The 26,097-nt window shown below is 41.8% G+C and overlaps 1 protein-coding gene across 2 annotated transcripts in view; it reads left to right on the top strand.

Annotated features, from left to right (window-relative positions):
* Positions 1–25,036, top strand: part of roraa (RAR-related orphan receptor A, paralog a) — a 187,677-nt gene extending 162,641 nt beyond the window's left edge. For both annotated transcript variants that reach the window (XM_078256988.1, XM_078256989.1), the window contains 9 exons: positions 9,879–9,964; positions 11,478–11,619; positions 14,022–14,417; positions 15,059–15,180; positions 15,287–15,419; positions 16,388–16,495; positions 17,512–17,622; positions 17,825–17,937; positions 18,339–25,036. In XM_078256988.1, the coding sequence (XP_078113114.1) occupies positions 9,879–9,964; positions 11,478–11,619; positions 14,022–14,417; positions 15,059–15,180; positions 15,287–15,419; positions 16,388–16,495; positions 17,512–17,622; positions 17,825–17,937; positions 18,339–18,503 (1,376 nt within the window). In that variant the 3' untranslated portion in view covers positions 18,504–25,036. The remainder of the gene's footprint in view (positions 1–9,878; positions 9,965–11,477; positions 11,620–14,021; positions 14,418–15,058; positions 15,181–15,286; positions 15,420–16,387; positions 16,496–17,511; positions 17,623–17,824; positions 17,938–18,338) is intronic.
* The last annotated feature ends 1,061 nt before the right edge of the window (positions 25,037–26,097 follow it).

A 26,097-nucleotide genomic window follows, 5' to 3' on the forward strand; every position in this document is an offset into this window, starting at 1 on the left:
TGTGCAGTAACTTCTAAATCATTTTGATTACTCACTGACGTCCAGCGATCACCGGTTAATGAGACAGCCTTTGCAGCACTCTGCAACAGTTCCAGTTGGGCTGCTTTCTCCGTGTCGTACAGGCTGTGTATGCGTGAAACTACTGTCTCCCTTGACAACTTTTTAAAAGTAAACTTTCCATTCAGAATCTTATTGGCATCCATTTCGGCGTCTCGCGCTCGCCATCCACTCAAAACGTAACATTAGCCTACTACTCTTTGGCTGGCTCGCATGCCCAGACAAGTGTGTGCGGCGTGTTGCAACAGCATGTGAAAAACACTACAAAGTTTGCTAGGCCAAAAAGAACGTTAATCTCGCAATAAAAAAATTTACGCCGTTAAAATGGGTTTGCATTAACGCCATTAATAACGCATTTAACTGACAGCACTAGTTTAAAGTATGCACATTTAATTGAATTGTAACCTGCACTTCAGCAGCACTCTTCTATCACATGTAAGAGATAACATAAACAGATAATTCGCTCTCATCCCATTAAATACAGTAGGAATTCAGTAAAATGTCAACCCTCCGCATAGTGCTTTCTCCCATCACAGCCCACTTAGTCTATATCCACGACGTTCCACTTCCAGGGATTGCTCCGGTGCCGCAGGAAATTCCGCTGGATGCATGTCTTTTCGCCGATGTCAATTTCCTTCTGCTTTCTTTGTGTTGGAATTTTAAACTTCGGTGGATTTATGAGGACTATGGTTAACTGCATCTCAGATCTCTGCATGGTAAATTGAGACAGCTAGCTAGACTATCTGTCCAATCTGAGTTTTCTGTCGCACCACTAAAAAAAACGTTTGAACGTACACGTTCCACCAAAACAAGTTCCTTCCCGAGGCTATTTTGTGGAACATGAAATAACATGCGGCAGTTAGCGCCGCCCAAAACGATTGTGATTGGTTTAAAGAAGTGCCAATAAACCAGAACACGTTTTTCTCCCATCCCGGAATGCTGTGTGGACTAGCCAGACCCTCCTCCGCAGTGCTGTGGAGGAAGGTCTGGCAATGCAAGACTAAAGCCCACTCTACTGCTAACACTACTGCACTGTCTGAGCCAAACCAACTACATGCTTTCATGTACGTTTGATCATATTACTGGAGTGAATGTGTTTCATTATTTTATGATATTTCAGTTAACCAACCAGCAGAGCTAGCTGTTATGTTACAATGTGGGATGTAGCTTGATTGAGTATGATAATTGCGAAGTTTTAATTAATCTATTTCAATTCATTCTTTATTACAAAACTTTCTTTTTGCAAAGTAGTTGCTCGCTTTCAACCCTTAGTTTGCACACACCCCACATTGTCGGCCTTTTCCCAGTAGTTAACTTGCTAGCTAGCTAACTCACCACATAGCACATTCCACACTCTATGTGTTCGTTATGATATGGTAAAAGGTTAGTTGTCATATGAAAGTGGCATGGCAAAAGAGCCTGAACAGGTAACCCCTATATTATCATTTTATTCCAATTATTTCCTGTAAATTTCAATGGAAAGCTTCTACCTTAAATATTCTCAGAATTGTGCAACCAACTGACACTTAAGGAAGCCATTGGCATTCATCGCCTCGGTCTACTGCCAGGAGCAAAATGAAATACACAGATTGATTTTTAAAATGGCTTACAAATTTCATCATCAGAAGTAAATATTTTACATGGGTTACGATCATAACATTTCAGTTAATCATTTTTGAACATTTAGTAGCATTGAGGATAAATGATGCATGATGGAAGTATTCGCAGTCACTTATTAAGACAATAATAGCCTAGGGAACTGTATATGGATTAGATAATTGCTCTGTCTCACTTTACTTTTTTTCTGCACCCGGAAATGAGGGCTTAGAAAGTCTTTGAATGCCAAATAGTAGCGCTGTGTGTGTGTGTGTGTGTGTGTGTGTGTGTGTGTGTGTGTGTGTGTGTGTGTGTGTGTGTGTGTGTGTGTGTGTGTGTAAAAAAGGGCTCACATGAGGCCACAACAAAAGTGGTCCAGGTAAAAACAAAAAGAGTGAGCCCAGTGAAGCAGGCTCTTTGAGAAAGCTCTTCTTCTGGGGCCCCATGACACCGGTGATCTGTGGAAAGGTTGGGTGCCTCTAGTTTCAGCTCTATCAAGCTCTGGATCTTTGAGCAGCAGGATTCAGTATCACCAGCTAATGTAACAAGGCTCATTTGTCTCAATCACACATCCCTGGTAGTATCGGCTGGCCATTGATGTCATTCATCTTCCCTGTCCTTGCCTGCTCTTTTTCAGCTGATGAAAACCCAAGACCTTCAAGCAGAATGTTAGAGGTGCTGTAAAAAGCGCTCATCAGCCCAGCCATAAAAACTGTTTACGGTGGTGCTGTCTGCAGCAATCATAAAACTCGTAGACAATAACTTTCCAGAGTTCATTAAAAGTAGACAGACTTAGTCATGTTTTGACTGACTTTTTAAATGTTGAGATTAAAATGCATTCAAATAAAATAGATACATATGATTATGATACATATGATTTAAAAGCTTTCGTGAATTTGAAGTTGCAGTTTAATATACCTTGGATGCTCATGTAATATAGGACATTAAAGTATCAAAATTGTTAAAGGATAATTATTAATTGACTCACACACTGCCAAACTGTGGCTCCTATTTCTCCTATGTAGAGATGTTGCATGATTACATTGCTGTCATTATGATTTTTTTTTTCTCCCAACTAATTGATTTCAAATGTTTTGGAATAAAGCTCATCACTTGAGCTATTAACACATGTGCTGCATCACCGTGCAGAGCTGGCTTCAGCTGATGTCAGCTCCAATGGAAATACTGACTCGTGCCATAACTGTAGGCTTATGCTGAGCTTATCTCTTCGATGGAGCAAATCAAGATCATGATTACTATCTGGCCCATGCAGCCGGTCTGTGTTGTCTGGAAACATGTTTTCCTAAGGAGACCACAGAGGGACAATTACTGTCAGCTGAACTATTCAGCCTGCTCTCCATGTGTGTTCTGGCTGTGTGCCTCTGACCCACTGACCCTGAGCAGCAGCATGAAACAGGACTTTAAGCCCCCCACCCAATATCTACCATAACTGAAGCACCTAAACATTCACTTGAAAATGTCTAAAATGCACAATGTTCATATACTCTGTCACCCCTCTAGCAAAAAGACCATGAAGGGAGTTGTATGGGTGTAAGTTTTGATTTATTTGTGTGAAACAGTACAAAAGTTCTATTCAAAAACCCACAGTAGAATCCTGGTTGTCTTGAAGAAATGCATACTAATACAGCAATTATAGGAGGAAGGAAGTTGTACAGTGTGGCAGTAGCAAATTCCCTAGTGCAATGGAACAAGGCTCTTTGTTGTGTTATGTAAAGGTTTCTGCGTGTAATTGCAGTGGATGTTTTGAAGGATTCATTATTTATATATTCCTGTGTTTTTCTAAAGGAGTCTACTAGGCTGCTGTCCCTGCAGGGAGATGGGGAGCTGAGAAGTGCTTAACTAAGGCACTGTACCACAATCAAGGCTTTAACCATTGCCTGCTTAGGTCAAGTGGTCAGACTAAAGGTTCGGAAGCATCACACGATCCTCAGCTAAATCTTAGAATTCAAACAGCAGCTCCTGCACCAGTCAATCAGTCGGTCCTGTGTGATTTGAGCCTCAGTGATTTTCAGTTTTGGTGCATCCCAATTCCTTGCTGCAGAATGTATGAGTAAAGCAACAACTGCACAAGCAACTCTGACTCAGATTTGAAAAACTTCTATTTCCCTTCAAAAATGCACGTCATTATATCAGAGGATGTATCACATTTGAATGTATGAAGGGCCCAAACCAAGTGATCTAAATAGTTAGACAAAGCATGTAAATATTTGGAACACAGATATTTTATTTAGCTCTCATGGCTCTCTATGACTAACTAGGGGCTGGTAGAATGCATAAGTGAGTGCTGTCTACAGATTGTATTTTGCCATCAGAGTAAACAGTGTAAGCTTTTCTCCCTCGGCACACATGTATGCCCGCACACACACGCTTGCACACATGGAGGGGGCGTGCCCTCCGGTCCCCAGCACCCAGGCACAACTTCACTTGTCACTGAAGTCACAGACAAGAAGGGGATAGGTGGGGGAAGATGGATAGAGGGAGGTAAGGAGTGACGGAGAGAGAGATTTGAGCTCAGGTGGGGCAGACAAGGGAGGGAAGAGGAGCGCCGCACACATGCTACCCTTCATGGTGCTCGTCTGCTCGGTAAACCCAGGCTTTTGTTGTTTCCCCTAGAGTGCATGCGCGCAGACTCCCAGTCAGGAAGCTCGTCAATCTTTGCCACAACACATAAATTAGTGCCCAAATTACTGTTACGCCGGTGGAGAAAGAGACATGGAGAGAGATGTCTTGTGCTGCGGTTTGGGAATACATCTTCCCCTCTCCTGCTCCCCCTCATAGAGGGTGTCAGAATGCACTTCAATAAAACAGTCAAGTAAATACAGGGAGAGACATGAAGAGAGAAGCACTGCTGTGTTGTACAGGCATCTGGAGTTGGGCAGTGTTGAAATATTAATAGGCCTCACACAAACAAACACAGAGATGTACGCATGAGTTCATCCAAAAAGCAGCCCAGGGCGATGGTCCAGACCTGAGCTTTAGCAAAGTCACTGCTATGAAGGAATAATAGGGAAAGGCTTAAAGAGCCCATCTTTTGAAATGGAAATATCTCTTCAAATATAGCTAGTCTCTAGTGAAGTCAGAGGGATCACAGTTTAGGCAGCTAAATGATTGGGGGATTAGCAAGATGCAGCATAGAGACATCAAAATGTGTCAATTATGTCTTTCCTTGCTCTAATCCCTCTGGTCAGAATGTTTTTTTGATGACTTCAGCGTTTATAGGTTGAATGGAAGCTGTTTAAAGTGATGATACAGAGTTTTGGTCTGCAGGTGAATTTTCATATAGCACTGTGTTTTCTTTGCGATACAAACCAGCAATGGCATTAGAACAGCTCTATGGGGATATGCAAATAGCCACCGATCGCAAAACAAATAACACATTTATACTATTCAGCCTGTGTATCGTGCCACAACTGTCCTTTACCGCTGACATTCAAATAACCTTTCTTCTGCTGCATAAATGGGAATAAAAAAGTATTGTGTTGTGTGACTTCACATGACAGCAGAGCCTTGGCAGATGAAAAGAGGCAGAATTCTGATTCCAGCTCTTGTAAGGCTGTCATCTCTCTACAGGTAGATCTGACTGCCATGGGTATCTGTTTAGAGAAGACTCTTTATCAACCGACAGCTGATCTCCACCGTCAAATGGGAAGTTCATGTAGCAAAATGAACATTTGAAGCTGCACATAATAATGGAGGAACATTGCTTCTTAAACATTTGCCAGCTGGTTCAGTGTATCTGGTGTTTATATGTTAACCATGTGTAAATGCTCAATTAATAAGAAAATTTACTTTTGTATAACAGTCCTGAGATTTATCCCTATAAGCTTTTGTCTGGTTTTGTTGCAAAAACAAATATTATAGGAGAATGTATTAACACTGTTTGTCTGAAGGGAAGAGAATTGTTAATCTGCTCATAATGCTGTGCCCTGTCCAGTTCCTTACATAATCTCTGCCATGAGCCCCGCTGGCTTGCGTCACTCTGTCATTGACAGCTGTCAACACAACACGACAGACACACACAAATACACAAACATGCACAGAGAAGCAAATGTTTTTCCTCCAACTGCTTCAGATGCTTTCTTTCAGAATGATGTGTGTTGTAAATGAGCCAATGGAAGAAAGAAAAACAACAGCTCTGCATAGACAAAACAGTATATAGAAGCCTCAATTTCAGACCTCATTTATTGTGCACATCTATCATGAATCATCAGGCCATGAGAAAATGATTTAATGGTCCAATCGAGTAATGGGTTAAGCTCTCAGCATTATGATGGTGGCCTGGGCATGGGTCTGTAATGTAAGGGATAATCTTAATCCTTCAACGTTATGTCAGTAGTCCAAGGGTTCAGTGGGAACAGCCAGGAGATTTTGACTAGTGATTTTCCATGTTTGCACAAGCCTGTAGGATTTTTTTTTATTTTGTGTTAACAGCATGCTTTATTGAAAACTTGAACAATATAATTCTAAGAAGTATGGAACAAAGATTAAAGAATAATTACAGGGATCTAAATAAAATGTTTATATTAAAGAATATAGTCCACTATACTGTGCAAGCAGGTGAAAATAGCAGGTCCTCTGCAGTGCATACTAATTTTTGTTTTTCTTCAAGAATTTACACTGCATAGTAACTGAGTATCAGCTTTTCTGAATATTTAACCTCTATATACCACTTTTTCAATTTATTTCTCACACACAATTTCATTATGTCTTGTGAATGACATCTTTGAATGTAGCAATGCTGCAATTGCAGTGCACAGGGAGGAAGTGTTCTGTCTGACAGTGTCTGTCTATACGATGCTTATAACAATATAAACTATGACAGGGCCTCTGTAAGCTGTTATTGTGCATTTGGCAAATTGTTCTGAGTGTTCACATTTGACTGTCAGTTTCCAGGTATTTGATAATGGTGTGTAGTTTGAGCAGTGGGTTGATCTCAGGGCTTTGGAGAAGACAGTGAAGGGCACTGAGTGAACATGCAGAGGCCTAGCTGCCCTATTGTACATGTGCTCTGAGTGACACGTCATCCCCTCAAAGGGCCTGCTAGTGTGGTGAATCAGTGTCCTTGAACTGCTCAACCACAGACAGACAAAGAACAAGCTTTAGCATTTGGCTTGACAGTGTCCTTTCTCTGCCATGCCCATTGTCCAAGACACCCACGCCAGGCTGCAATGCTGCATGCAGGAAATCAGTCTTGAGCCGCTGTCTGGCCCTTATGGTTATGTGCTGCGGTGCGATTGCGCTGCAGTGTGATTCACACATAATATTGGCGTCTCAGCAGGTGTCTTTGAAGTGGCCTGCGTGCAGAGGCCATCTCACAGTGCTGTAAGGAGCATCAGGCTGCTGGGATGGGCTTTAGCATGGCTGCCTGTCTAACTGTGCCTGGCTTTGATGTCGTAAACAGAGCAGGCAGTGCTGGCTGGCAGGGAAGCGAGCAGGCAGGCAGGGAGGCAGGGAGGCAGGCGCGGTGAATGGGATCAGTGGCACTGCGCTGGTCAAGCTCAAGCGAGCCAGCAGCTGCCTGTTTCACACCAAGAGGCAGTTAACACCGCAGCTCATGTCAATAAATATTGACTGCCAGATTGGGAGTGCTTATAAGCGCAGGCCTTTTTTGACTGACTCTCCTGTGTAAATTCAGTTTAAATCATCTTCACTGTCTAGAGTGTAGCTTAGGGGCCCCATGACCAGTCACTCAAAAGGACAACTTGCACAGTCATACAGATATACAAATATTGACTTAGGCTGATGCTGTAGGTGACTTCATGGTGTATTTGATATCCATTGTGTCATTGCTGGGTATTTATTCTCCTTGACCCCCTCTCTCCACATTCTTTTGAAAGCCTCTTACCTGGTGTGGAAATTACTATATGTTCAGACTGAGGTCTTTTCTCATACAAGAAACTACAGAGCCTGCCTCAGCCGGTCCAGAGACAAACCCTTTTTACTGTTGAGTGAACTGAGCATCCAGGGGTTTGTGCAGCGTTGGAGTGAGAGGGTGTTAGCTGGTGAGGCTGTGTGCACTCAGGGCCTTCCTGCTGCAGATAGGGCTTTGTGAGGCATGCTCGTGTATGTGTATGCCCTGCCCGGCCTGGCACCACTGCGTCTCTACTCCCACTGCTTTCACCTGATGTGGCACAGCCTCTGTCAGGCCTGAGTGAGCGCCTAGCCAGCTCTGCTTCTTCAGGAGAGATGAAGGCATCTCACAGCTATGCTGTGGGGGTGGGGGAAGTTAGCAGCAGCCTAAGCCTGGAGCTATCAGAGGCTGGAGCTCAGAGCCAAAAGCCTGTGGGCTGGATAGGGTGGGTGGAAGCTTGGCTTAACTTGGCAAGACAACCATAGCCACAGCCCTGCACTGCCACCCAATGGCTGGGGCCTGTCACTACAACCTTTAGCTCACCATAACCACAGCTAGTCATAATTACAGCACGCTTCAGTTGTTGTGAGTGCATGTCAGAACAAATTACGTAAGTAATGAGGCTGAAAACGCTAAAGGAGTCGAAACACACTGCACTGCTAATGCTCATGCAGGGAGAACACAAAAACAAACAATAGAGTGCACTCATACAGAGATAGACCTAACCGAAATAACAAGCAACTGTGCACAGTAAGGAAAAGATTAATTATAAATTAACCCTCTCAGTTAGGTTGTCAAAGCCCGTCTCCTGCCTGCATTTCACTCTAATCCGGGCCGACGAGGTGCAGTGCCCTCTATTGTATATGAGAATCACAAATCGCAGGAGGTGTTGTCTGGAGGAGAATTAATTGTGCATGTTCCACCACTCCCTTTTGTTAATTTTACTAAAATGTAGGCTAATTCCATGTAAACATGGCCGATCTTGTTGACTCCAGCAGCGCGAGGAGAACAGACACAGATTCCTGAATGAACGGAGTGTGGCTCCGGGGTTAGTGGATTAGAGGCTCTGTGTTAAGGGCCTCTCCCGGGCATGCCTCAGGGACAACGACATTATCCACATGACACATTACAAGCTCCAAGGCAGATGATTAAAATGGGCAGGGATCTCTGGATTGAACTTTAGCACAAGTACTTTTGATGTGATCAAACTAGTTTAAAGAGGTTGGTTGTTAAGGTGTGCAAGGGATATTTGAAGTGTCTAGTCTTGGGAAGAGACAGTTAGGCCTGGCTAGAGGGGAGAGGCTGATGTAACACTCTGACATAGTGAATGTACCACCACTTTTTTAATTATTGTAATTTTTATTGCAGCTTATTAAGGCAAAATCATAATATTCCTCCCCTAATTGGTATAGACTTGTGTTGCAATAGCTCCACATGCTCTGATTGGTTGGCTGCATGGCTGGTTGGAGAAAACCATTACGTCGTGAGGAAACATCCCGCGGTGATCTTTCCTCGATTTAGATCAGATAGCAGAGTTCGTCTGGCGCTGCAGTGCACTGTTGGGATGGTGGGACTGAGATGTTGGAGATGTGGAGGAGGGCTGTGAGATAAAGATCTCTGGAGAGAGAGGAGGAGGGTAGGGGGAAGTGGAGGTGGAGAGGGATGTAGCATAAGTGGCTGCAGTGATAAAACTGAGATCAGTGGGACAAGCTGGGAGTTCTGTGTATCTGATGTCTGTGTGTTCTGTGGTGTTGCCCTGTGATGATGCCTGTCCTCTCTGTGCTTTTGTCCTCTATGGCGAGTGAATCACAGGCCTGTCAACAGCACAACACAACCACAGCCACTGAACACCTTTTTTCATAGTGTTACAGACGTGCAACAACAGTCACTGCCACCACTCTGTCCAGCACAGTGGGCATGTTATGTGTGGCCACAGTGGATTTACTCCTGAGGTTTTTATGGTTTTTATGGTCAAGTTTGACTCATGTGGCTAAATGAGCCATGTTCATTGCACAAGGCAAGGGGTTTGTAGGTAGCTGGGATTTCCTTATGTAAGTTGTGTTTAGGATGCAAATTCACACCATGTTTACATTGGCTGCTTGTGAGGACTTAAAATGGCCTCCTTTTCTACACACACACACACACACACACACACACACACACACACACACATCCAACTCTGTAAATATTCAGCTAATGCTCTGTGGAAGTGAGGATTAAAAAGCCACCGGATGAGATGTTTTTAGAAGCACAGTGCTCTTTCATGTATCAACATTGATCCATGATGAGGGTGTTCTACAGTGACTTGTGACAGAAATTTTTAGATTAATTCATTTCCTTTTCTTTTCTGCAGCTCAAATCGAAATAATTCCCTGCAAGATCTGTGGAGACAAATCATCAGGCATCCATTACGGTGTGATAACATGTGAAGGCTGTAAGGTAAGCATCAGGAGACTGAACCTGTTTGTGTTGTAGGAAGTAGTGTTTGTTTGTTTGTTTGTGTGTGTGTGTGTGTGTGTGTGTGTGTGTGTGTGTGTGTGTGTGTGAAGGACAGGAGAACTGAGAGGGGGAAGACAGGGGGAATTTGAGGAGGTAAAGAAAGTTGCTTGCAAGGAAAAACGTTTGAAAATGTTGCTGAAGTTTTACGATCATTTGGAAAGGAACTGCGGAGTGTAAACACACAGAACACGATCATTAAAGTGGTCAAGCACCATAGAGGACATCACAGAAAACCACAATTAGTCAGACAAAGTCATCCCTCTGCCTTTCCCTCCCAGGGACATGTCTTTTCACTGTGTTTTTGCTTCTGCTGCAGCATGCTCTTCTTGAAATAAAATGATCAAAAGGAGAGTGCTTTGAATTATAGCAGATTGTTGGCTGTTTGCTACAGTGTTGCTTCCATTGAAGCCGCCTTTTGTACTGTTTCAAATGCACCAGCCATTCACAGTGAGGGCAATTTTGTGCTTAGAGTGTATTCTTGTCCCTGTGCTTGTCACCAGGCACATCATTAGCATTCCTCAGCCAGCCTGCACCTTTGCTGTTTGCTCCTGCGTGTGTGTGTTTGCGTGTAACTGTGTGTGTGTGTGTGTGTGTGTGTGTGTGTGTGTGTGTGTGTGTGTGTGTGTGCGTGCGCATGCATGTGTGCGTGTGTGTGAGAGAGAGAAAGAGATTCCTGTTCTTCCCAGTGCTCCTCTCCCTCACACAGGAGCTGGAAGGAACAAAACACTAAAGAATAAACTGCTGAAATATATCTTTAATGATTGCTAATTAGTCCAAGGCAGAGAAGCCTTTAATGATATGTGCAAGTACAAAAGTTTGGACCATAAATCATAGCATTATTAAAGAGTGCTGCTTGTCACTGGCAGTTATAGCCTGTTTCCATAATGGCTTCCATTATAAAGCAACTTGGCAGCTGTCAGCTGTTTTCTTGTAATTAAACAGCCAATGAGCAGCTAATTAAGACATATGTGTATGGAGCAGTAGAGTGGGGCATGTTAATGATGTGCTGGAATCAATTCATTAAGTCAAAGGATGAGGAATCCAGTCGGTGTGCGTTCGCAATCCTTTAGCACTGCATATGCCAGTGCTGCGTTAATCAACACTAATAACCCCACAGAAGAAAAATACCATCCGCTGTTATCATTCCTACTAAAACACACCACCCTCATGCTGAACACAGTGGTGAAATAAAGCACTCTTTGAATGCCAGATATTACAGCGGCCAGAAAAATACAGTATCATCACAGTGGTGTTATTATCTAATCTGTTCGGCAGCAGTAAAATAAAATTATCAGCACTAGAAAAATAGTAAAACACTATCAATCAGTAATGGATTTTGTCAGCACTAAAACACTATGAAGCCATGAATTGGTCCTTTAGTCCCAGAACATTTTTCCACCCACAGTTGTTCATCCAGTAACCCGAGGTCTTTCCATGCCCCTTTCCTGTGCAGGGCTTCTTCAGGAGGAGTCAGCAGAGCAATGCAGCCTACTCCTGCCCCCGTCAGAAGAACTGCCTGATCGACCGCACCAGCCGCAACCGCTGCCAGCACTGCCGGCTGCAGAAGTGCCTGGCAGTGGGCATGTCACGAGATGGTAAGTGCTTGATGGAAGAGGTGGGCGGATACAGCACGGTTGCATGGTGAAGAGCCCAGGTTCAAGCCCCTGTGTGGGCAAGAATCTGCTCTGCTGAAGTGTCTTTGAACCAGTGCTTCAGGGATGCTGTTGTGGACTCTGACCTCCCTATGAAGGCGGCAAGATCCATACATCAATTGTCATTTTTAGAAGTTATTGGTAGTGTATATTTCAGGCTCATTATGTATTACAAAAATACCAATCCAGGTATTCTAATTCTGTTTATTTTAAAATAATGAGTGAAGAGTGGATAAAAAAATCAATAATACAGAAATGCAGGACATTGTTTACTGTAAACTACTAGTCAGCATCTTCTTGTGGCAGAAAATACATTATTTTGGTATGTGGGGACTAAAAATGTCCCAGGTAGAAATCTGTACTTTTCAGAGAAAATCAGTAAAAGTAATGAGCCAGAGATATATTTCCTGAAGAGTCAGAACAGCAACACCATAACTTTATTGCAAGTCATAGCTGCTTTTAAGTAGCCATTTATTCAATTCAATATTATTTATAGTGTCAAACCATAACAGAAGTTATTTCAGGACATGTACGTAACAGATGGAGTAGGTCTAGACCACACATCATTAACAGAAACCCAGCAATTCCCCTGTGTTACTTTCTGTCTATCATTATTGTTATTTGGTTGTTTATTCCTGATCCTATATTGATGTGGTACTGTATACTGATAGTTTAGTTTAGAGACAAAGAAAACTCACAGATAATGACTGCCATTATTCTCAAAGAGACACAGAAAATCGTGACATAAACACATGCTAAGAAGTCAGTCTGTATTCATTGTCTGCCAGTAGCAGGTGAGTGCTTTGTCTGTGGGACTAATTTGTTGCTGTAATAGAAACTAGGTTTGAGAAATAGGAGGTTGTTAGAGGTTGTCATTAGTGTTTCTGCATCTGAGATGCTGTAATGGGAGCACACAGGTGGGGATGTGTGCTGGAGGGCTCCTGCTGTGACAGGCTGGTCCAGACAGGGCTGGTCCAGACTGGGCTGAGCTGAGGAGATAATGTCAGAACAAAGCAGATATATGATGTTTTTTTTTTTTTTTGTAAAACACACACGGGACAAGGATTCACACCGACAAAAAACCGGAACATAGTACATGCACAGAGGCTGGCATCTGTATGCACACTACTTTACTTAAATTCAGTAACACACACATGCATACATATTCATTAATGTGAATGAACACAGAAGTACATTAGCACTTATGAGTGCCAGACACATGCACATACACACACACACACACACACACACACACACACACACACACACACACACACACAAAAACACACACGTATACACACACACTTAGGACAGACGAAGGTGACTCTTGCCTTCACTCAACATACCAGAGCCCATCTGCCCGCACTCTCCTCCTTGCCGCTTCACTCGCTTTTCACTGCGCATAGACAAACACACACACACACACACACATACACACATACACACATGCACACACACACACACACACACACACACACACACACACACACACACACACACACACACACACACACACACACACACACACACACACACACACACACACACACACACACACACACACACACACACACACACACACACACACTGTGACCAGCTGACATACTGCCAGGCCCCCAGAACTCTGGCCAAGGAGTCTCATTCTCAGCACCACTGTTTAGTCTGGAAACCTTAAAACAGGAGGCAGCAACTTAGCCCGTGTAATGTTTGAGTGGCTGGTAAGCTGTTAGTCACTTCCCACTTCTGCCACTGTACTTATGAAGCTGTTCATTTTTATAATACTCTCTGTCATTACTGATCCCTCCTGAAATATGGAGATTTGCTTTTTTTATCAGTGTTATCTGTTAAAAGAGTATATCTCTCTTAATGTACTGTACTGTACATCCGTATGGTGTATGATGCTAATAGCAGGTGTCTTTTGGTCTAATAGCAACATACAAATTGAAAAATGATCTCTGAATGTGGTACACAACAACATTATTTTGTGCCCAATTCAATCCTTTTCTTTTGTCCAAACAAGTCACTTTATCTCAGTCTCAGATGGAAAGATTTAGTTTTTCTTTAAAGCAGTCAGAATTTAACCAATAGTGTGAGATAATATAATTTGTTCTCAGAGCAATTCCACTGTTTTAGGGATTCTCTAGACATGAGTTAACTGAGTTCTCAACTAGATTCAACAATAAAATTAACAAAATGACAATCGCATTTACTGTATAAACAGTTAGAGATCCACTCATTAACTAGAGCTTTCATATTATTTTATGTACAATTTATTATCACATATTAATGTTTTGTTTGTGATGGTTCACTAGAGTCTCACACATGTTTTGTCCTGCTAATCACAGCGGTGAAGTTTGGCCGCATGTCGAAGAAGCAGCGAGACAGCCTGTACGCTGAGGTCCAGAAGCACCGGCTGCAGCAGCAGCAGCGTGACCACCAACAACAGCCCGGAGAGGCGGAGCCACTCACACCTAGCTATGGCCTCTCAGCCAATGGCCTCACAGAGCTCCATGACGACCTCAGCGGCTACATGGATGGTCACACCCCTGATGGCAGCAAACCAGACTCGGCGGTTAGCAGCTTCTACCTGGACATCCAGCCATCTCCTGACCAGTCGGGCCTGGACATCAACGGCATCAAGCCCGAGCCCATCTGCGACTTTGCCCCCGGCTCTGGCTTCTTCCCTTACTGCTCCTTCACCAACGGAGAAACCTCCCCCACTGTGTCCATGGCTGAACTAGGTAAGGAGCAGGAGAGAGGCAGGGGGAGACGAGAGGAGAGACAGCAAAATGGAGGAGGGGGGAGAACAACTCAACCGTGGGGCAAACGACACAAAGGTTGCTTAAAATAGCAGGAGGTTGGAGACTCATCTCCAACACTCATTAAAAGAGCCTCTTTTTTGTAATTAGTTTCCATTAATTAGGGCCAATCAGGATCCAGCAGGGCAGGTGTCTGGGGAAATCATTTTTTTAGGCTCCCCTGTGCCTAGGAACTCCTTTTAACAGATGTGTTTTCAAAACCATTTAAATTCTTATACTCAATATTTCTCTCCCAGAAAATGTGACCTTTGTTTCAATCAGTAACGTGGCGCCCCTCCTCTCCTCCATGCATTTGTGTCATAACTAGATTGGCTTTGCCTCAACCTTAAGTTATGAGCTTTCTGCAGGCAGTAAAAGAAAATGTCAACAAGCCTTTTCCCAGTCAAAAAAGCCCACACGTATCCGCCGCTCCTCCTTTTTGTAAGCTCAGTAAATAAATCTTCTTTTCCTGAGGCGTATTTCATCAGTGAGGTCTTCACTTTCACATCGCCGTGTGAGTAACATTTAGATCTCAACTGTGATCTTCGTGGGTTTCTGACAATGGTACAATGATTGTGTTGCAGAGCACCTGGCCCAGAACATCTCCAAGTCACACATGGAGACATGTCAGTACCTGAGGGAGGAGCTGCAGCAGATGACCTGGCAGGCCTTTCTGCAGGAGGAGGTCGAGAGCTACCAGAGCAAGGTACTTCGACCACAGCCGGGGCCTGTGCTGGCCTTCACAGCAGCTACAGTAATCAAATCCATTGTTTTAAAGTAGATAACCCATTCTCTGTCCTGTCTGCTCTTAGCCCCGGGAAGTCATGTGGCAGCTGTGTGCTATCAAAATAACAGAGGCCATTCAGTATGTGGTGGAGTTCGCCAAGCGCATCGACGGCTTCATGGAGCTGTGTCAGAATGATCAGATAGTGCTGCTGAAAGCAGGTATGACAGCCTGTCAACATGGCCTGCTGCCGTCAAACTCACCCACCACCACCACCACCACCCCCCTCTGGCATTGTCACAAGGGCGTAGCTGACCTGACTACACAAAGCCCTCTTCTTCACGCGCACAGACAGTGTCACAGAGAGGAGACCCCACCCTGCCTGTTTCCTCTGTCTGTCTCTGTCGCTCTCTATTTTGTTCTGTTCATTAGATACAAAGCAGGAATGGACACAGCATTAGATTAGCAATGTGTTCCTGAGCTCAGATAATACCTATCATGACGGCTGCCAGTCCCCTCTCTTTTCCCAGACACCGGTGATGTCTGCTTGTTCAAACTGCTCTCATGAAGACATACTTACAGAATATTAAATGCAGCTATGGCTCTGTGCACGCTGTCACCTATATTCACACATAAATACAGATGCTCAAACACACAGATACAAACATACCACACATGCAACAAACAATCACCTCTCCTGAGTCTTTCCCTTAGGATTATTTACATTAGCACAGCCAAAATGAATAATGAAAAAAGGCCGAGATTCCTTGTCAGACATGACATTGTAAAACAGTAGCATCTCCCTTTGAAGCAGTAATGGCTTCTGTTACATTTTCTTGATCCTCTTATCCACTCCCACAGAGTGGTACAAAATTGCAGGATAGAATAAATTCCCTACCTATCTTGCTAAATAAAGGTTGAATGAATAAGCACTGTCACTACTGAATGAAGCGCAATTTTTATCTGGCATGTCATTATGGAAGAATAGCCTTCTGTCTATGATATTATCATCTGCAGAGGTGTTTTTTTTATCCCTCTGACGGCAGGCTTTATTTCAAAGTGGTTGTGTTACTCATTGTAGAAGAATAGCACAAAATACAATCATGTGTTTTGCATCCCTTACTAATGTGGAACTGTGAGGGAAAAGCAGCGCTCAGATTCAGCATCTTGTTCCTGTCTGTCTCCACAGGCTCTTTGGAAGTTGTGTTTGTCAGAATGTGCCGTGCCTTTGACTCGCAAAACAACACAGTCTATTTTGATGGAAAGTATGCCGGACCTGATGTGTTCAAGTCATTAGGTAAGTGGTGGTGGTGTGGGTGGATGTATGTGTGTGGTGCACATTTGAATCAGTTTGCAGGTGTGTATTTGTGTGCTGCCATTTTGTGTGTTTCTTACAGTGTCTTATTCCCTCCCTTGGTGTAATAGCCAAAATTAGAGTCTGCTGTTCTGAAGGCCTGGAAGCAAACTCATCCCTGCCTCACCTGGCATTGCTGTCTCTGCTATGGTTATTTATGGTAGAACAGAGATGTTAGTGAGGCTCTGCTGCATATGGCTCCTGTAACTGTGGAATAAATAAAGCCAGACGGAGTGTCTTTAGGGAGAGCGCTATCAAAACCATCATTGATAGTCTGATATAAAACATCTCAAGCGAAAGCAAATAGCATTCGTGTTTGACTGCCATGACATTAGTAAGACTCTCCACCATGGATTTACTCGCATTTCCAGCTGCCTTTTGACAGAGGAAAATGTAAATGTGTCCCATGGTGGCAGTAAAAATGCTGAATTCTGTTTCTTGGTATAAGTTTGAGTTTGTGTGTGTGTGTGTGTGTGTGTGTGTGTGTGTGTGTGTGTGTGTGTGTGTGTGTGTGTGTGTGTGTGTGTGTGTGTGCGTATGTGTGTGTGTGTGCATGTGTATCTGTCCCAGCTTCGAGAGTCCCAGTGTCCTGTGTGTTTTTACAGAGGTCCGCAGTGGGGTAGGCAGAGTGATGGGCTTCCCGAGCTGCGGCGGCATCCGCCTGTCTCTCTCTATCCCCGATAATTGATTTAACTAAAAGCCTCAATAGTGACCTCATTTTGGCTTGCATAACACCACCCAACTGCCAAAAGTGACTTGTCTGGGAGGCAAAACTCAGTAAAAGCATTGCCTGTTCTGCTTAAGACGCTCCCATGTGCTGTCAGCATGCCGCTCTTTTTCATTCCTTCCCCTTCCTCTCCCCGCCGTGTGTACCTCTCTCCCAATAAAGATCAAGAGTGGATGTTGTTCTTTGGTCTTCCTCATCCTAAGCCCTCTCTCTGTGTCCTTTGCTGTGGCAGGCTGTGATGACTTGATCAGCTCCGTCTTCGAGTTTGGGAAAAACTTGTGTTCTATGCACCTGTCTGAGGATGAGATCGCCCTGTTCTCCGCCTTTGTGTTGATGTCTGCTGGTAGGTGTCACTCACAGTGCAAAGAGGGGAAAAAGTAGACGCACATTCACCACGAAAAGGAACGCGGTTGCCCTCCTGTTTTTCTCTGTCAATTAGTATCATATATTAGTGGCATTGCATCATTTCCTTTTTGCATTAGTTGACTTTTCAGGGGCCTATATGTGTTTTTTACAGTAACAAAACATGATAATTTACCTTACAGACCGGTCTTGGCTCCAGGAGAAGGTGAAGGTTGAGAAACTCCAGCAGAAGATCCAACTGGCTCTCCAGCACGTCCTGCAAAAGAACCACAGAGAGGATGGGATACTTACAAAGGTACAGTGCTATGCAGTACACACTCCATCCATTATGTTATTTTGTTATGTCTACTAAGCTTGCTCTAACCTTGTAGCAGTGCAATCTCCCACTGTTTAGGATCTTTATCCACAGGCCATCAACCATTTTTAGTGCATTACATTAAACTACGACAGATTTCAGGGGAAACATTTATAATGTTACATGAAATCAGTAGAGAAGTGGCAATATATCAATTGTACCAGCTTCATAATATGAAGTGTCAAGTTTTCTTTGTGGCAGAATGCTTGTCTCAATATTTACAAGTCTGTTTGTCCTGTGTTAGAGGGAATACACTGTAGGGAGGAATGTTTTTCACTACCATTACTCCATGTCCTTGCCTCCTTGTGAATCTAAACAACCTGTCTCCTCTCTCTCCACAGTTGATATGCAAAGTGTCGACACTGCGAGCGCTGTGCAGTAGGCATACAGAGAAGCTTACAGCTTTCAAAGCAATATACCCAGACATTGTGCGTGCCCACTTCCCCCCCTTATACAAGGAGCTGTTCGGATCAGACTTTGAGCAGTCCATGCCCGTTGACGGGTAGCAGCCCTGCCAGGTGCCAGTGTGCCCACCGTAGGGGAATGTGGAAGAGGAGGAATCTGAGACACTTTATTGGTGCCCTGCACAAACCAGAGCGGACAGATGGCAGGCTGTTCAACTTCTTCTTTTACATTAAAGGGGAGGGCTTAGGGAGTTGATTCTCAAGGTTTACTTTATCAAATTTAGTTCTCTTTGGAAGACTTGTGGGACCCGACACCCCATGGGACATGAAGAGGAGATAGGGACAAATAATTTCTGTCTGGTTGAACTTGACCCTCTTTTGCGCATTTCTAACATGGAACTCATGATTCACTTAATTTCACTCATTCATTCTCACCAGTATTTATTGAATTGCCATTATTATGATTTACCTGTGCATCTGACTTGTAATTGTGTAAACAATTACTGAGTTGATTTTGGAATTGAAATAGCTGAAGACGTCTTCAATTAAAAGATAAATCCACATCAGTGTTATTTTTCAGATTACATTCCCAAAACAGTTTTGGTATTATCCCTATCTCCCCAAACTGAAATAAACAGCTGACAAATGCGCACATTTTGGTCAAGTTCAGCCCTTTTTCTCTTGTGTTCAGTCATATTTTTTGGACGCAGTTCATGGATTGAAAACTCACAGCGACTTTGAGGGAGGGTCTGTCGGCATGGTAATGCAACCGGCACCTCTCTATGGACAATCGTTAAAAAAAAGAAAAGAAAAGAATTCTGGTAATTCTAATGAAAACGCAATGATTTTAGCTGTCAAAGACTCCATCCACCATTGTTGCATAGTGAAATCATGTAAGGCCATCTGCTATTAATCCTTCTCTGGACAGGTGCCCTGGGGAAGCACAGGGCACCAACACAATGAAAAGGGTCCATTCCACCTGTTTTATAATGTACTACAGGGTATATGGTCATAAGTACTTACTATACAGAAAAAAGTAATGTTTATAGAATCTATTTTAAATAACATGTATGATATTAGTAGTTAGACCATTCTTAATTGTTGAATTGATAAGGCACTTTTATTTACACCTTTCTTTAATTTAAGACTTGTATATTTACCTAGTGATGTGTTGCATGTGCACAAGAAATACAAGTTGAACCATGGTCACAGAGGCTAGTCCTGGGAGCTGCAGATGATACTGGTCTGGAAGTGTAAGGGCTGTTTGTTAGGATTGCTGGAGAGGCTGCTGGTTGGTGAACAAAGAGGCATGGATGAGAAGGCAGGTTAGAGGAGCTCTATCCCCTGTTACCTCAACAACCGCTTCCATGACACCTGTCCAAATGTAGCTCTGATACTCCTTTTAGGGAGAATGCACACGTACAATAAGGCCAACAAACCTTGAAGTGACGTTACAGTCTCTTGGCTTTCTCGATCGATTTCTACATATTTAGTACTAATTTTAGTTTGAAAAACCTCACGAATTATGTAAAGAAGGCCACAAGGAAACACAGAAATGTCACATCTTAGCCAGGTCTTACAAATCAACATGAATAGCTGTGGGTCGGACTGGGAAGATCCACATTCAACACACACACACACACACACACACACACACACACACACACACACACACACACACACACACACACACACACACACACACACACAGACTTTAGTCCAATTGTTCCATCTAGTGGAATGTAAAGATACAGCAAGCAAGTTGACAGCCTAATGACAAAGATACAGGGTCTAACCTAAAAGCACATTCTGTCAAAATGTTTTGAGTGTTTTGTTGTTGTTGTTTTGTATAGTGACTTTATAAAGTGACTTTATCTGCCTTCTCACCACAGCCTCAGCAACACCACAACAGGACACAGAAGGAACAGTAAAGGGAAAGTGAATATTCAAAGCCTTGTCTGGTAGTAAAGCTTCTATTTTTGTAACATGTTTTGGTTAATAAACTCATGAAAGAGAATGAGGGAGAGAAAAAGATGTCAGGTAGCACTTAACTATATCCCTGCAATAATTAGACTAGCTGTTGTTTGTATGATTAGGGAAGAAACATAAAAATGGTAGGACAAGTGCTATTTTCAGAATGCTTTGTTGTTGTGCTTCTGTTTTGTTGAGTGTGTCTTTCTTGTCAGTGTGGTAGTAAAGTGGTAGAAAAAACCCTGGATGTGCCAAACTGTAGTCGTTGCTTCCGCTTTCCAGTCTACTCGTCTATAATGTGTAGAATGGATTCCTAAGACATTCCAGCAATCTCAGTAGCGGCTTTTAGAAATATCTTTAAAAAAAAGAGAAAAAAAGAAAGAAAAAAAATGATATCCCTTTAGAAACCCAACAAAGCATGTTGATACATCTGTCACCAACCGTAACATAGAATCCAGTTGTTTGTCTTTTGTTTTCTGTTTGCACACTTATCATTCCTCTGCCGTGCAATCTGTACAAGGCGTTAATGCCTTGTGCTGTCACCCCTCAGGGAAGAGTTTCTTTTGCGCTTTCTGTTTGAGAGGACGTTTGTTTGTACTCATTAGGTTTAGTTTGTGTTTTTGTCAGGGATGTTCCATCAGAAGTGGTTGAGATTTAACAGTTGAATATTCATCAGAATTTTACATTATGGATGTCCTTAGGAGGCCCCCAGCCACTCAAAGACCACTGCGCCCCTACGGTCAAGTTCAAGAAAATCTCATTTGTAAAAAAAAAAAAGCAACAAACCCCATCACTTTTACAAACCGCAGTTTTATCAGCACACAGCATATTCCTGTCACACAAAAATCAGTTTAGGTTTCAAACGGTGTCATCAGGGTCTTTAAAAATGATAACCCTCTTTGTTAGAAAAACCAAATATTCTTATGCAATACTAAATCCGTTGTGTTTGGGTTGTAGTAGATATGCTGTACCTAAGTAATAATTTCTGTTATGATGATCCAATGCTATTTGGATATGCACAAGCCCTCTACGACTAGTAAACCTCAGTCTCCCAGCAAAAGAAACCCAGTCTGGAACACTGCTAGACAATCCAGGTTGAGAGGCCCAGTGGCCCGCCAAGAGCAGCGAAAGAGGATGAGGTGTGAACGCTCAGGGAGGTAACAGGTAGACCGAAGAAGCAGCTCACTTTCCTCTGGACAGTTGCAGAGCATTTGATTAGCTCTTATGTGAATTTATGAGGTCTTGTAAAAGCACTTGATTGATGAGAGGAGGAGGCCTAGCACACTGAACATGCAGTACAGCACTTACTGTTCAGAAAGCAATTAAGAGATGGAGGTTTGGCTGATATCCTGTTATTTATTTGAAAAAAAAAAAAAAAAAACTGGTGTGTTTTTTGAAAATGATTCCACTGTTGTAATATGGCTTGATGGTCACATAAAACAATTCAGTATTTTCTCAAATATGATCAGCTAAGGTCTACCACCAAAACGGTTCTTTTCTTATAACAGTGAAAACTTGTTTTTCATGCAAGTGGCATGTAATGTGTTCTACAATATAAAACAAGCAATATGCCTTGTGTTACAATTACGGGTCTCTACAGTGCAGTCATCATCCTTTTTTGCTTTTATTTATTCAGTTGATTCAAACTGGTGACGTTTACTCTCAGTCTAGAACAAAATGCCCCATTGCTCTGTTTTCATCTTATGTTCTGGTATTGATATTGGCAGGATAGCAGAAAATGGTCATCAAACACACGGATACTTGTGTCTATAAACTGCACCTTCACACGGGCCTGTAGAGTGATGTCCTTCTGTATATTCTCACTTGAGATATCCCGATTTAAGTAAGGGATTGATACTAAGTGTGCTATTCAATCAGTGTATAGTATACAGTAATATGTGCTGGTCCTTCTGTCTCTGCTCTGTTGTCTGTTTGTAAAAAGCAAAAGTGTGTGTGTGTGTGTGTGTGTGTGTGTGTGTGTGTGTGTGTGTGTGTGTGTGTGTGTGTGTGTCTGTTCTCACAGTGTGTGAATAAAATAAACCCCAGACAAGGCTTTAATAATAACAGAGGAATAGGGTTATGTGGACGAGGTTTTTATTTTGGACTTTATAAAAAAAAAAAAAAAAAAGGTTTTGGAAATGCTGAGCTTGATCCATCCATAATAGGTGTAGGTTTTAAAAGCATGACATAACGCCTTCAACAATTGATAGGTTGCAGAATGCTGTGAGGCAACATTGACCAGCTTCACAGCGAAAACATGCTTCGCTATTAGTTCGGACAGCGCAGCCACAGCCTGAGCTGTAATGAATTCTGGAGTGTAAATTGTGAAAATGAGTCTTCTCGGCCATAAATTGTGAAGATCAGTGTTATGTCACGCTTAAAGTTGTGCTGGAGTGTCGGTGTGTTACCCAGAATTATGAGTCAGTCATCACATTTTAACAGAACTCATTTTCCAAAGCACAGCTGATAAGGATTTATGATTAAAAATATGTTTAAGAATATAGTTTAAAAAAATTAAATAAAAGCAACTTTTAGCCATATTCGAATGTCAAGCAATAATACATGTCTGTGTATTATTTTTGTTTCTTTTGTGCATAATAGTCTTTGAACATCTGCATGTAAATACACCTATTATTTATCACCTTTTTTGTTTATTTCGTGTTGATTTCGTGGATGTTTTTATGTTTCATCTGTATATTTGACCAGTTCTGTTCCCAGGTGGAGAACTAAGAACTTGATATGGCCTGTATGCTGTAAATCTTATTTTCTCACTTTCTCTCTCCCTCATTCTCGGCTGTTCATTCACCATATTTAATGTTATTATTGATCACATGTATAAAGGTAGCTTTGTTATTTCTGTCTGTATAGGTAAGAGGAAAATACTGCTACTAAGGCCTACCCAGTGAATCTATTTATCTGTTTATCAATTACACCATATTGTACGATAACTCTGTTTACTAGTTTGCTTCCCTCCTTTAGGATTAGTTTGATAGAGAGGGTGTGCTGACATTTATTTTGTGTTGCCCTGATGTGTGGTGTTAGGTAAGTTCATTTTGTGAACAAAGTATTGATTCCTAAGCCTGGCCGCCCTATTAGTCCATTCATTTCATTGCATATTAATGTATTATTGATATTAGGACTCAATAAATAATAATGATAATAATGAAAATGATAGTGGTAAAATTACCCAGCCAGTACCTGTATCAGTGTGCTAGTATTGGGATAAGGCACTTATTTCCTTCTGACTTATAGCAAAGCTAGTATCTGCTAATTAACAAACTATTTAAGGTTGCTTTTCTGGTTTGTGGAAAAATGATAATATTCAAACTAAAACAGCAGTATTGTGTTTTTTTTTCTTTGTCTGATTGTAAAAACCACTCACTGAGGCTATAGTTTGTCAGGTTAAAGATACTAAATATTTACCTCTCTTGTGTCTGCTTTACCTGATGCAGGGAAGTGGTGCTTGGATTTTAATAAACAGAGCCTCAGTATGCTTTTGTTATTCCCCATTTTAGACTACCCTGAAACTGGTTTCTTCAGACCAGTGGTGTACAACTCTTGCACCACATGAAGTGTTACAAATGTACATGAAATAATTGCCATTTGAGGACAAAGTTGACCTTTTCTCTCCACTCTGTAGCAAATATCAGTGAGAATATGCTTGCAATAATTCACAACGTATCACACTGAGTGCCTCTCGGTGTAACAAGATGCATACATGGTTCTGATTGTCTTTTTTTGTGGTTTTCCAGACGTGTAATGAAGTGACAATGTATTTTGTACATGAGGATGATGAATTCTCAACTCACACATGCTTCAAATGTTTTTTCAGACTCTTTCTTTTTGTGATGTTAATCATTTTCACGTGGGTTGATGTTAAAGGGTTTTAATGTACAGATGGTCCGTTTAGAGTGTATATGTCACCCCTCACCTTGTTTTTTGAGAAACATAACTGGGAAGTTTGTTTCATGTTGAACTAGAATGGTCAAATAAATGCTCGCAGACAATATTACAGAAACGTTCCCCTTTTTTTGAACAGGTAACCCACATTTCTTCACTTTCTGTTTGTTTTATATCAACTTTTTTATTTCAGTGAGATTTACTAATGCATTGTATATCAAGTAGTTGTTTGTAAAAGAGGCATACAACACATCTGGATTTCTTTAATGTTCTGTGTTTAATGTGTGCTCAGTCGGTTTGGGTAACTTAACATGAAGGGTGGGTGGATTCTTTTTTCCATGTAAAAGCAGTGCAAATGATGGGAAAGCCGAAACTAGTGTGTGGTTGTCACAAATTTCTAAGTCACATGTTTGCTACTGATGTTAAAATGGGGACAGATGATCATGTACCTTTTTATCCAGCTCTTTTGAACTCTCTTTAGCAGGTAGTCTATTCACAAACGTAGTTTTGCTCCTTCTTGTCTGATTCTTAAATATGAAAATAAGTATTTTGATTCATTTTGTAAATACAGCTGTAAAGAAAAATAAGAAATTTAATGTTGTCTTTTAAATACTTTTCATTCTAATATGAATGTTGTTATATTGTACTTAGAAACTGTACCTTTAATATTACCTTTATTAAAAGTGCATTGGACACATCGATTTTAGATGTGCTTTATGTGCTGTTATCCCATAATAAAATTTACCGCTTGTAATGGGCTTTTATTTCCTGACTTTTTATCTGTCTCTGTTGTCTGCTCTCTCTCTTTAGCTCACTGTCTTTTTAACCAAATTAATCAAATTGCATATTTTTGATTCACAGTCATTTTATCATGCCTAACAGCTCAAATTAATGTATCAGTATTTAGTGGTAGCCTCACTCCGGGCACGTACTCTCTAAATTCTGAGAACAAATCTAAATCTGTGACTAATCTAAATTTGTATAGCTGGCTATGAAAATCTGAACAAAGGTATGACAACATGTTAAGCCCACACTAAAAAAATGATTAAGAAAACATATTCAAAGACATTTTTTATCTAAGAAGTACTTAAACAGTGTAAATACATTCCTGGCCAAATACACATCAAGCTGCAGAACCATTTAAGCAATATGAGAACTTGAGTGGTCTATCATATTTAAATTCAAACAAGATTCTTAGATTCATCAATCAAAATGTGTTTATTGATGAGACAATGAGCAATTATGTCCAATTAGAGAGCTATGAAAGGAATCTGTGGTAACTTGAAAATGTAAAATCTGCAGGTGAATGGGAGTGTGGAGTGGTAGTTTCTGAGCTTTCACGAATTATTAATGTATGTGATACCATGCCCAATTTGATGAAGTGTTGTGATAAAGTTATGAAAAAATAATTCAAAATTCACACATGTACATCTCCTTAAAATATGTGCAAATATGTCAATTTTATCATTAGCCTAATGCATAAGAAAAAGCATTCTTTCCATTCCAAACAAGATGAGACCAATAAGAGGTTTTGAGTTATTTGTGTCAAGATAATGCTTTCTATATTTCATTAGAATTCACCAAAACAATAGTAGGCCTACATGTAACCTGATGCCTGAGCCAGATGTGCATAGCATTACGGGTGTAAAATGCAAGAGATCCAGGTAGCCTATGTCTGTGTAGAAAGTGTCTGCATGGAGCTGGGGCTAACTCGCTGAGAAGACTGCAGCAAAAAGTGCTGGACAAGTTCCTTTCATAACTTAGCTAAGTAAAGAGAATTATTTGAAACATACGTAAGATATTGTGGCCAACAAAGCCAGATCTA

The sequence above is a fragment of the Sander vitreus genome, chromosome 8 (genome assembly GCF_031162955.1).
Source record: "Sander vitreus isolate 19-12246 chromosome 8, sanVit1, whole genome shotgun sequence".
Taxonomy (NCBI): domain Eukaryota; kingdom Metazoa; phylum Chordata; class Actinopteri; order Perciformes; family Percidae; genus Sander; species Sander vitreus.